The sequence below is a fragment of the Myodes glareolus genome, chromosome 21 (genome assembly GCF_982192425.1).
Source record: "Myodes glareolus chromosome 21, mMyoGla1.1, whole genome shotgun sequence".
Lineage (NCBI taxonomy): Eukaryota > Metazoa > Chordata > Mammalia > Rodentia > Cricetidae > Myodes > Myodes glareolus.
The window spans coordinates 35,069,665-35,082,639 of record NC_142046.1 but is presented as its reverse complement, the minus strand read 5'-3'; the positions used below and the strand labels follow the sequence as shown (position 1 = coordinate 35,082,639).

At 42.3% G+C, this 12,975-nt stretch overlaps 1 protein-coding gene across 6 annotated transcripts in view; it reads left to right on the top strand.

Moving 5' to 3' along the window:
• Neb (nebulin) overlaps positions 1-12,490 on the top strand; it is a 182,921-nt gene extending 170,431 nt beyond the window's left edge. For 4 of the 6 annotated variants that reach the window (XM_087899946.1, XM_087899945.1, XM_087899944.1 and 1 more), the window contains 12 exons: positions 415-507; positions 1,372-1,464; positions 1,945-2,037; positions 3,715-3,807; positions 4,108-4,200; positions 4,537-4,629; positions 5,487-5,594; positions 5,910-6,093; positions 6,346-6,438; positions 7,439-7,582; positions 7,996-8,102; positions 11,884-12,490. In XM_087899946.1, coding sequence (XP_087756072.1) covers positions 415-507; positions 1,372-1,464; positions 1,945-2,037; positions 3,715-3,807; positions 4,108-4,200; positions 4,537-4,629; positions 5,487-5,594; positions 5,910-6,093; positions 6,346-6,438; positions 7,439-7,582; positions 7,996-8,102; positions 11,884-12,057 — 1,368 coding nt within the window. In that variant the 3' untranslated portion in view covers positions 12,058-12,490. The remainder of the gene's footprint in view (positions 1-414; positions 508-1,371; positions 1,465-1,944; positions 2,038-3,714; positions 3,808-4,107; positions 4,201-4,536; positions 4,630-5,486; positions 5,595-5,909; positions 6,094-6,345; positions 6,439-7,438; positions 7,583-7,995; positions 8,103-11,883) is intronic. The other 2 variants (XM_087899948.1, XM_087899947.1) reach the window with 2 other exon arrangements.
• Positions 12,491-12,975: the final 485 nt, after the last annotated feature.

The following is a 12,975-nucleotide window of genomic DNA, read 5'->3' as shown; positions in this document are numbered from 1 at the left end:
CTGTCCAGGAGTACCCAGGCCTTTTAGATACTTAGGGGAAAGACTGTATGTTAAATGTGGACTTTTGGATTGTATTATATCTGTAACCTTAGCAAAGAAAAATTTAGTCAGAGAGCCCACGTTCAGTCTGTAGTTGTAAATGCCTATTATGCTCTGAGACAAATGTCTTATGTAGAAAGGGGACAATTTGCTGACCCAACCCAGACTTGTCTCTTTGCATAGTGGAGACTTCTGTGCTCTCATAAAGCTGTATTTCTCCCGACTTCTGTGGGTTAGAGGAGGAAGGTGAACGAATGAGCTGTGCCCGTCACCAGCACCCAGGGTGGTGGGCGTGGTCTTTCCTGAAGGAGGCCCACGTCTCACAGACTGACTGACTGTGTCCCTCCCCACCCCGTGTTCTCTCGTGTCATGCAGGTGTTGTACAAAGAGAACCTTGGGAAAGGGATTCCGATCCCCATCACTCCCGAGATGGAGCGAGTCAGACACAATCAAGAGAACTTTAGTTCGGTATTTACAAATTAAAAAAAAAAAAAAGAACCAAAAACCCTTTAACTCTTTTAAAACGCTTTTTAAAAGATTAATGACTGGAACTTTAAAATCTAATTAACTTATCCCAGTTTTTAAAATATGACCTGTTTCATATCCAACTTAATGCTGCCATTTCCTATGAGTCGGTCCTTACCTTGGTTAGACATTAACCTGATCATTAAAAGTATCCCAGCTTAAAAAGAGTAACAGCCTCGGTGTCTCGGCGTCTGTGTTTACCTCGCTTTGGCAAATGTAATGCGAACACACAGTTTCAGAAGCTCCATTCTGTGAAGATCTGGTCTCCGACTCCTTTCCTATCCTAACCTCCCACTCTCCTGGCACCTGTATAGTCCTTTGACATTTCTTTAGCCTCTTAACATAATTGTTCTGAATATGTTCACCCAGACTAAAAATTAAATGCTTTGACTTCATTGGAAAGTCAATGAAAGTATGTATGACTCTTCCCATAGATGAGACTTATAAAACTCAAACATCCATTACATGATTTATGACAGTAACGTTTCTTGGTTTGGTTGCTGCCCCCACCCCCGTTTTCCTCTCATAGTGTTAACAACTAATTTCTCCCTTTGTAGTGTCCCTTACTGCCTATGCTGCAGACATTCAAACAGCAAGCATAACAGAACCTCTTTAATGTCTTCATCTCTGCGGCTCCCTCCTGCAATCCGTTGCCTTCCAGGTTGAAGCTTTGGTCCTTCCCTGTCTCTTCCTTCTCCTGTTCTTCCCTGTCTCCTCTTCCTCTCCGCCCTCCCACAGCCAGCTGATCCACAGGAGAGGCCATTGATTGACCGCTCTTTCTGCTCTGCATGCTTTCTTACCACCTAGGTGCTCTACAAAGAAAACCTGGGGACAGGAATCCCAATCCCCATCACTCCCGAGATGGAGCGCGTCAAACACAATCAAGAGAACCTTAGCTCGGTATTGGAAAGAAGTGGGGGGCAAAGATGCCATTTAACTCCAGACCCGAACTCACCATTAAGCCCTCCTCCCTTCCTTTGCTTCTAACGGATCTGATTTTCTTTCTCAGTTTTATGTTGGGACCTCTGTTACTTCACCTGATGCTTTGAAAGACATTAATATAGTTTAGTTTGGTGGATAACGAAACCGAGTTCTAACCATCTCAAATCCCCGCAATTGCTTAGGAAGCGCGGCGCTCACAAAGATGAAAGGGAAAAAGAAGAGGGTGGATGACTCCTAGCCTTCGCTAGCTAGCACTTTGGGTCTTGCTTCTGTGGCTCACAGCTTCCTAGCCCAGTAACAGCTCCCTTAAACAGCACACGGCGGCTTGCCAGCATATAACTCCTGGCTCCTCTGTTATTTTAGACCAAAGAAGTTGACCTTACCTTTCAATGAAATACCACTTACCACAACTTTCTCTGATACTTTCTCGCCATACAGGTGCTATACAAAGACAGCCTGGGCAAGGGAACCTCTTTACCCATCACTCCAGAGATGGAGCGAGTCAAACAGAATCAAGAAAATATTAGCTCGGTACTCTGACCAAAAAAAAAAAAAAAAAAAGATACTTCTTTAATGATTTTGAAACTACTTCAGTGATTTAAAATAATTCCTATTAATCCTAATTTTAAAACCCACCTTAAGTCTTGTCCATTTCTTGACTATATCTATCCTTCGTTCCTAGCCTTAACTTCATAACAAAATTGCTTTATTCCATCTAAAATTCTAATATCGAGGTAACAAATTTCCCTACAAAATATCCTTCTGCTCGTCCTCTCCCCAGACTTACTCTCTGATATACCCACGGTCTCCTTGTGTGCTTGAAAAACTTGGGGGGGGGAAGACCTTGATGGGTGCAATAGGAGGTATAATGGGATTCTGTTGAATATCGACATCTTCGATGGTTTGGGGTTCACCCCACTAGATTTGAATCAGTTCGCAGGGCCTTACACAGGCTAAGATGGGTTCTTACACTGAGCTATGTTCCCAACCCTACTATGACAGATGTGGGCAAAGAAACCTGGGGAAAGTAGCTCTGATCCTCTTCCACAGATAGTGATGGAAACTCAATCCAGTGGTGTTTCTCATATTTGAATAAGTCGCTTCAAAAGGAGGGTGTCACCAAAAGGGCTTTTTGTCTTCGGTGACTTTCATTTTGGTTTTGTTCTCTTCGTTCTGATCTTTAGCGATAACTATAGCAATCTACTTCCTTCAAGCTTGTGCTCTCTACTAGTAATCTATCAATGGCTGCTAGTAATCTATCAATGGCTGCTAGTAATCTATCAATGGCTGGGGGTAAGGTGTGTGGCGACATCAGCTTTCAGTAGAGAAGTTATTACTCAGCAGTTACACCACCTGAAGGCTTCACCATCAGAATCACCTGGAAGATGATGTAAGCAGGTTTCTGGGTCTGGCCTGGGCTCCTTTCGTTTTGTCAGCATGGAGCAGAAAGCGGGCATTTCTAGTAAGTTCTCTGCCGACACTGGCCAGCTGTTCAAGGACTAGGAGGACTGCGGGAAGAGACTCCCTCCAAAGTGCCATGTCCCAAATCTCCTAGGTCACCTAGCGAGACACCAGGGAAGACACGGAGGTTGAGGATTTATCAGGACACGTGTTTATTGCTATTCCACACTGGTAATTGTTGAAATTACACACTGGTGTAATTGTTGAAAACATTTCATGGCTGATACGTGCGAACTCTTTAGTGAATAGAAAAAGCAGAAGACAAAGATAGAAGAGGAAGAGAAACACTTGCCCGGGATTTACAATTTTACTCTGTATGAGAGCCTGTGCTGCAAAAATACCCATTAAACAACTGTTGTCTTGGGGCAACTTCAACCTCTGTGGTACAGGCCCTCATGGTAACTCCCGACTAGATGATGTATCAGGGGTTGACAGTCATGTCCCCATGGTGAAATGATGGCAGGACTGCATCTTTTCTGGGACATCACAGTCCTCACTTGGACTCTGCAAGCTTTGGGGCAAGGTTGTACCATAGAAACGTGTGTCTTGCTCTAACTGTAATCAGCTTCTCCCTTGGAAACATGGACTGCTATCTAACCTGAGTGCCTAACTGATTTGGTGCCCAGGGCCTTATCGAAAGTTAATGTATTATTCCGTTTCTCCTTTTGATAATTGTAACTCTTTTTTGTTGTTGTTCTGTCTCCTTTTGGATTTTTTTTTTTTTTTGGATCCGCTGGACTCCTTTAGGTTTTGTACAAAGAAAATGTGGGGAAAGCCACCCCAACCCCCGTCACTCCAGAGATGCAGAGAGTCAAACGCAATCAAGAAAACATTAGCTCGGTATTGTCTTGAGAAATGGAAGTGCTTCTGATTTTACAAAGTAACTCTTGGCAGTTTGGCCCGCTCTTAATCCCATCCAAAATTAAAAACCAAACTAAATGCCAGTTCGGTTACTCTCCTCTAAATACCACACACATTTATCATTGCCATTAACCACCCATGCTTTCTTCCTGAGAGCAAATCCCACTAATAGCAACAGGTTACACCTAATGCGCCCCTCCCCTCCCCAACTGTGTTTATATTTAATTGATTATTGCCTCCTAGTGAGTGACTCTTAGGTACACACTTTGTTTCTCACAGGTGCTATACAAAGAGAACATGGGGAAAGCAACCCCCACACCCTTTACCCCCGAGATGGAGAGAGTCAAACGCAATCAAGAAAACTTTAGCTCGGTATTTGAAAGGAAAAAGAAAAAAAATATTAAAATCCTAACAAGCCTGACCATCATGGCAATACCACTAATTTTTCTCACATGGTTTCCAAGACTTGATACCATTTAAAATTCTTCCTTGGCCACTTAAAAACAAGAACCCAACCTTGCTAGTTCACACCGAGTTCGGGCCTTTGATCTCTTGCTTTCTACTATAACATTTTAATGGCTTTCTCCTCCTGAGGTGTTTCTTACACTGCGTGACATAGTTGAGCCATAACCACAGCTAAACGGCGACTTTTCAAGCCTGTGTTTTCTTTTGCTTGCTGATGTCGGGATACTCTCTTGGCTCCTGCAGGTATTGTACAAAGAGAATATGAGAAAAGCCACTCCGACACCTGTCACTCCAGAGATGGAGAGAGCTAAGCGCAACCAAGAGAACATTAGCTCGGTATTTCCCGACCAGAATGAGCACTTGGACAACTTGGAATTAACATTTTAACATGATGAAAACACGCCTTTGTTGTTCACCTGAAAACCTACACTAAAACTTAAAACGACAGATAATGCAACATCTTGGGAAATGTTTTAACAGCATAAAAATGTGCACTTTGTTCCCTGAAAATTTACACTAAAATTAACACAGCCATGCCTTTCCATCCCAAATGATCATACTAAGCATACGATAATTGCCTATGGTTTTTCTCCTCTGACACTTGACTCAGGTAGTTTTTCATAACCAGCCATAACAAATTGACCGCTAACATCTTCCACTTCCGCTGTTATTGCTAAGGTACTTTATTAAATGGGTAACAGGCCCAGAAATTACTATTTCACTTTGATATTCTTGCGTTTAGTGTCTGGAAGACTCTGATTTTGGTTTGGGCATATCGGTTTGTGTAATCTGGACATCATCTAATGGTTACCTGCTTCAAAGGCCAGGTCTTTCAAACTCCTCTCAGTATCAGATTTAATGGAAATACCACCAAATATTCCGGCAGTGGTACTGCAATTCCTAGTAAATTCGAGAGGCCGTTTTCTTCCTCTTTCAGACTTATACTGTGCCCCTTTCTCCTTTGAAAATGAAACCTCTCATTTTCAAAGTCAAAACAAGTTTTGTGTCTACTGATGCAAGCCTTGCCTGTCCTTGCTCCAATCTGGTAAATTGCTAGTCTAGTCTATCTGGCCACCGTCTAGTGACTCCGACTTCCCTTACCAGTTTCTTCCATTTGAAGCTGTTGAAGTCATTGAGCTTAAAAATTAGAACGATGCCATGCCGTGTGCTCACGCATGGTCTCTTCTCCATAGGTCCTTTATTCTGATAGCTTCCGGAAACAAATACAAGGCAAAGCTGCCTACGTGCTAGACACACCAGAGATGAGACGAGTGAGGGAAACCCAACGGCACATCTCAACAGTAAGTCGGGAATTAGATGTTAAATATATTTTTGTATGTATGTGCCTGCCTGTCGGTATGTTTACTATGTGTGCGCAATGCCTGCAGAAGCCAGAAGAATATCAGAGCTCCTGGGACTGGAGTTACATATGTTTGTGAAGTGCCTTGTGTGCTGGGAACTGAACCCAGGCCCTCCACGAGAGCAACACACACTCTTACCTGCTGTGCCATCTCTCCAGCCGCAAGAACTCTTTCCGATTGGTGGGCCAGCCTGCTGGAACATGTCCAGAGATTGGTTACACTATCATATGTTCATAAAGTAAATTCACATTTCAGGTAAAATATCATGAAGACTTTGAGAAACACAAAGGCTGTTTCACGCCAGTGGTGACAGATCCCATCACTGAACGAGTGAAGAAAAACACACAGGACTTCAGTGACATTAACTACCGAGGTATTCAACGAAAAGTGGTAGAAATGGAACAGAAACGGAATGACCAGGATCAAGATACTATTACAGGTAATGGACAACAAAGGGACAGTTACACCAAATGGAAGACAGAGAACACAGATCTGTGAAAGAAAGTCCCATTAGCCAGTTTGCAAAGCTGAGGTCTCACAGGCATCTTCTGCCAACTTTGTTCTGAACCCAGATAAGCTAAGCAAGACAGCCCAGCCCTCCTGTGATCGCCCACACTCCTTCTTAGTTCTCAAGTTACAGACAAATGTGAGAATATATATATATATTTCCTGATTGCTGGCTTTCTTTCAGGTCTGCGTGTCTGGCGTACTAACCCTGGTTCAGTTTTTGACTATGATCCAGCAGAAGACAACATCCAATCCCGGAGTTTACACATGATTAATGGTATGCAGACTCCCAGAGATTCAGGACAGAAATCTCACCATCTAGCAGACTACAGCCAATGAGCATTTCCTCGCTCCAGGGTTTCCCATCTTCTGAACTTGCTCATTGACTTATGGGCCAACTAAGCATGTTCAGTTTAGGAAAAAATTTTGATCAACTGTTTCACTTGATGTCTCCTTCAGATCCCATTATTATCATTTCTGTAGTTTCCTAAAGAGGAAAGTTAGTAAGTTAAAGATGACAGTAAAACTCATAGACAAAGGGAAGAGAGCACAAATGTTCATCAGGAACCTCTTGAACTATTTGTGTTAGGGAGATCTTTGTAAGAGTCATGGCACATATTCACACTGTCTGCTTATATAGAAAATAACTATTGGGCCAGCTATTGTATATTTCTTTAGTCCCAATAATCAGGGAGCAGAGGCAAGCGAATCTGTGAGTTCGAACCTAGTTTGTTGTGCACATTGAGTTCCAGACCAACCAGGGCTCCATGGTGAGACACCCTACGTTTTGTTTGTTTGGGTTTTTCTTTTTAAGTAAAGTAAGCTATGCTGTTCTTTAAGGGTTTATGCTGTGGATAAAGAGAGACCAGTAGGGACTCCTGGTTCTACCCTGGCATACACAGTTTTAAGGCTGTTCTCATGATACCATGGGACACAGGACAGACACTTCCATCTATCTGGAAGTGAGGGAGGCCTTTCTGGAGAAACCAAACTGTGAATGTGTTTGCCCTCTATTTATTGAAGTGATCCAGGAAAAGGAATGTGGTGGTGGAAAGGCCCTGTAGTTAAAGGTAGATACAGGTCTGAAACCTCCTTCTGCCACGTACGCCACCTTTGGCCATTTAACCTCCCATCTGAGAGGGAGAACAACTCTACACTAAGAGAATTGCATGTAAGTCGTGAGAAACCACTTAGAGCTACATTCGACAAAAACAAACCACACGACGGAGGCGTCACTGCTGTAGAAAGAAACCTCCCGTCTGTTTCCTGTTTCCCAGCCCAAGCTCGCAGGAGCCGGGAGCAGTCGCGATCCGCCAGCGCACTGAGCATCAGTGGGGGTGAGGAGAAGTCTGAGCACTCCGCGGACCAGCGCCTTTCCACCTACAGTGATGGAGCTGCCTTCTTCTCGGCCACCTCATCAGGTACCAGTAGACTTTCCCAGATGGGCGTGGTCCTGCACAGCTGCCATCGCTGCCTTCCGGAGGCTCCGGCAGGAGGTTTGCACACCTGAGGGCAGCCATGCCCCCGCAGAGAATTTGTCCAGATCAACAAACATGACACCAACCAAAACAATCAAGCGGATGGTATGGACTGACTGTCATGAGGTCAGCTCACTGATTGTTGCTGAACAATGTTTTAAATCTAAAAGTTAATTATTTTTCTGGGAAAAGACTAGAAGTCTTTGTGGAGTTACACGAAGTGACGTGGTTAACTTTCATAATTTTCCTAGCTCTTCTCTTCGCAGGAGTCATTAATTTGAAGAAAGGACAACCCTGCTTGGTTGGTAACCACCGATGCCACCCGCCTTGACCAACTGTTTCTTTCACCTTCGCAGCTTACAAACACGTGAAAACCACTGAGCTCCCACAGCAGCGGTCATCTTCAGCGGCCACGCAGCAGACAACGCTGTCTTCCATCCCTTCCCACCCATCTACTGCCGGAGTAAGTAAAGAGTAATGGACACAAATTGCTCGACTTGTGCATTGCTTTTGTTTTCTTTTTCCTCAATTCTGACTGTGAAATATACAAACACATATAAATATGTACACTCGTCCTGCTAGGTCCATAAAGAGTTGCTCATATGTACATACATTTAAGGCTGACCACTTAGTATTAGATAACCAGTTATGGGCTTATTCCAGATTGATTCTTCTCGCTCACTAATTGCCTATTGCTCTTCCTTTAGAGGGCTGGCCTTGTAAGAGTTCTCCCAATTGTTGAAGTCTTGTTTAGGCAGCCATATTGTTGAGGCTTCATGGGTGCAACATCCCTCTCCTCTATATTAGGCACAATCCTGAAGCAGGTATCCTGGTCCTCTGGCTTCTTTTGAAGGGGATAAGGGGTAAGATAAGGCCAATTGCAGGTGTAAGGATAAGTATTTAGAATGCAGTGAAGAGATTATACTGCTTTAGGAAAGAGGCAGTAACAGATTCTCCTCTAGGCTCCACTGGGTCGTTGAGGAGGTGTATAGTACCAGGCATGGTAACTCTCCACTGAGCAGGCCTTAGGTCTAGTTGGACAGCTGTTGGTTATGACCAAGCTATAAGTGCCATTACTGCCTTTTAGGAATGTCTTGCTGCGCTGGTCATTTTTGTAGCCCTTAAGCATTATTGCCGGATGGGCCTGTTGATCTTTCTCCAACGGCAGCTTGCGTGGCACCTTCAGATGTTATGAGAGTTAGTCCTCGGGGAGACCTTGAGGTCAGATCCGGCTGGATTTCCACAAGCCCTGTGTCTTCAGCAACAGGCACTTACGTTCAAATTATGGGGAGCAATCAAAGGCAATCAGCATGGGTTTTGGGGATCTCTTGGGCTACTCTGCCATCAACTCCAAAGGAGGTTTCCATGCCTAGTACTCGAGTTTCTGTTAGTCTGTGGCTCTTTGGGGTAGCACTACCGCTCCGCTGACATCACTTCCTGAAAGAAATATAATATGTATAATATTGCATTGTACATATTTATACATTGTATGTAATTTTAGGTAAATATAAAGTGATTCCCTATGGTTTTATCTCTCCCCTCTCCCCAGCTAAAACCCTTCCCTCATTTTTTCCATTTCTCCAGTCACAGCACCTGTGTCCTGCTGTTCCCCTCTCTAGAGCCCCTTCTCTCCACTCTCCTGGTTTCTGCAGTTACTCCAGGGTACACACACACACACACATACACACACACAACACACACACATGCTACCTAGCTCAGAATAATATATAGTCTATCCATTTACCTGCAAATGTCATGATTTTTTAGCTGAATAGTTTTCCATTGTGTGTATGTGCATTCTCATTATGCACTCATCAGCTAAAAAACATTTCAGACTTCACAGTTGCTAGTTATTGTTGACTAGAGCAGCAATGAGCATGGATGAGCAAACATCTGCAGGGTAGGGTCATCGAATATTTTGGGCACATACCAAGGAGTGGTGTAGAGGGCTCATATGGTCGATCTATGTTTGTATTGTGAGGATTTTCTACACTGAATTCCAGAGTATCTGTATATTCTGGATATTAGTCTTCTGTAAAATGTATAGCTGGCTAAGACTCTCTCCCACTCTGTGGGCTTGAACATTTCATTTGCTGCATGGAAACTTTTCAGTTCTATGAGGTCCCACTTGTCCACTGTTGGCCTTTACTCCTGGGCAAATGGAGCAAAGTCCTTCCTTTGTCTACATATTGAGGAGTACTGCGTACTTTTTATTCTAGAAATTTCAATTTATTTTTTTATTGAGGTCTTTGATTTATTTGGAGTTGATTTTTGTGCGTGGTGATAGAGACAGGTCTAATCTCATTCTTCTGCATATGGACATTCAGTTTCCCCAGCCACATTTGTTGAAGATGTTGTGTTTTCTGGAAAGAGTGGTTTTGGTATTTGTTCAAATATCAAATGGCTGGAGTCATGTGGTCTCATAGTTTGATATTGTTCTGTTTCATGTCTACTTTTGTTCCAGTGCCATACTGTTCTTAACATTACAGCTCTGTGATAGATTTTGAAAACTAATGGTAATCCCTCCAAACTTGCTCTTTTTGCTCAGGATTTGCTCTCCGGAGGTCTTTTGTGGTTTCATATGAAACTTTAGGATTTTTCCCCCTGGTGATTTTTGATTAGGACTTCATTGAAGCTGTAAACTACTGTAATAGTATTAATCCTACCAATCCATGAGTATGAGAGGCCTTTTCACTTTCTAGTGTCTTCCTCCGTCTCTTTCTTCAGTGATTCAAGTTTTCACAGTAGAGGTTTTCCACCTCCTTGGTTAGGTTTATTCTAAGATGTTTTTTGAGACTACTGTGAATAGGAATGTTTCTAGGATCTCTTTTTCTCAACATGCTCGCTGCTGTTGGCTACTGAGTTTTGTAAGTCGCTTGTGTCCTGGCACTTGGCTGAAAGTGTTGACCATTTCTAGAAGTTTTCTGGTAGAATTTTTGGAATCTACATGTAATATCTGCAAATACACATTGACCCCTTTTCCAGCTTGCATCCCTTTCATTCCCGTCTCCTCTTCCAGCTCTAACTCGTGCTTCAAGGCTGTAGATTTGCCAGCTGCAGCCTATGCTGAGTATGCTACCTCTGGTCACACTCCCTAGAACTTTTATCATAAAGACATGTTGGATTTTGCCAAAAAAAAAAGCTTTCTATATCCATTAAAATAAGCATGTAATTTTTGTTTAAAGTCCATTCATGTGGTGTATTATTTATTGACTTATTGGATCATCCCTGTATCTCTGAGATAGAGCCAACCTGATCTTGGTCATCTTTTTGATATGTGCCTATACTTGACTACAGGTACTGAGTTAAAGATGTCTGCCTCCATACTCTATTGGCCAGTAGTTTTTTTTTTATGTCATTGTTGTATCTTTGCCTAGTTTTGGTATTAGTGCCCTTCTCTTTCATATTCATATATATTATATATATATATAATCAAATATATAATTACTTATGTGCTATTTAATCTCCATGAGTTTGTATCATTACTAGAGGTTTACTGTTGATTTTAAGCTTTATTGCATTGTGGCCAGAACAGATAAATAAAATTATTCCAATTGTTCTAAATTTGGTTTGTCTCAGGATGTGGTCTATTTTAGAGAAACATCCAGGTGTTGCTGGGTAAAATGTATATTTTTTAGTGTCATTTGGAATATTCTGTTGGTATCAGGCCTATTTGATGTATAAAGTCATTCAATTCAGACTCTTCTGTTTGGTTGGTTTTTTGTTTGTTTGGTTGGTTTTTATTGAGACAGCTTGTCTCTTGGAGAAAAAAAAATCATTACGTAGCTTGAGAGTGAAACATCTTGCCTGGCCGTAGTGGCGCATGCCTTTAATCCCAGCACTCGGGAGGCAGAGGCAGGCAGATCTCTGTGAGTTTGAGGCCAGCCTGGTCTACAACGCGAGTTCCAGGGCAGCTAGGATTGTTACACAGAGAAACCCTGTCTCAAAAACCAAAAGAAATAAGTGAAACATCTTTTTCTGTTTCCCCCTAACTGTTCACTCATGTATTTCCTTTGGAGAAGTATTTATTCATAACTTTAGCATCTTAAACAATACTTCTGGTGTTGAGTTGGAGGCCTTCATAAATCAACATATGATCTACAAATATTTTATGAGGTTTTTTTTGTGACTGGTTTTTGTTTTGTATTTGTTTGTGATAGCCGCACACTGTCTTTTGTACCTAAATTAATCAAAAAGTTTATATGGTCTTATTATATTTTCCTTGTTTTCATTCCCATGAAAAGAAAATCTTCCGTGCCATGTATGACTATATGGCTGCCGATGCAGACGAAGTGTCCTTCAAAGATGGAGATGCTATAGTGAATGCTCAGGCAATTGATGAAGGCTGGATGTACGGCACTGTGCAGAGGACCGGCAGGACCGGCATGCTCCCAGCCAACTACGTGGAAGCTGTCTAAGCACCTCAAGATCTCCATCAGTTTGCAGTGTCTGCATCTGTCCTCTGCAGTCAACATCTCAGGAGACATCAGTGTCTCTCAAACTGCCTTTATTTTCACCTGCATCAATATCATTTAATGTATTGCCATCTCCTCTATAGGAACCTGAGTGATTCTCCATGAAACCAATTCATCTGGGCAGTCTTTAGACTAGACTTACAGATGCATCCTTTTCTAGATTTACACAGGAAACTAAAGACGGCAAACATGTAAAAGCTCATTTTGGAAATCATTACCATCAATTCCTTTCCGTTTTAAAATAAGTTGAAATTCACAATAGAATTTTTAAAAGCTTCTGTAGTGCTGTGTAACCAGACCAGTCTTTCCCAATTATAAAAATGTTTTGACATTATTCTGGACATGCTAAACAGTAAAAGAAAAACAGAAGAGTGAACCACCTTTGTCTTGTTTGCTTGTGTTTCTGCTCTTGTTTCTGTAAGTTATATTGACAACAGTCGACATGAACTGGTGAGAAACTGAAAGCTAATACTCTCCATAGTTCTGCAACAAACTGCTCCTGGGCTAAACTCTAATAAAGTCGCAGTTTAAAAGTTACCAAATTTGGAACTGGAACAGTGGATAGATCGGTGGTTAACACTGGTTGAGCCAGAGAATGGAGACAATTCATACCAACTTTTTGGGCCGGTATTAATCCATACTTATTTAACAAACTTCCCTTAAGAGCATTAAAGAGAGAGACCTGTGGGATGCAATGTTAACTTGAGGGATTCCTGCCAGCTGAATTCAATGGGATGACAATATGAACAAAACCTTGCGTGAAGGAACAAGGGGTGGAAAGACAACCAGTAATGAATGTCTGACCACTTACTTAGAAACCGTCCTTCTGGAGGAGCCAAACACTGTCCCCTTAACGTGATA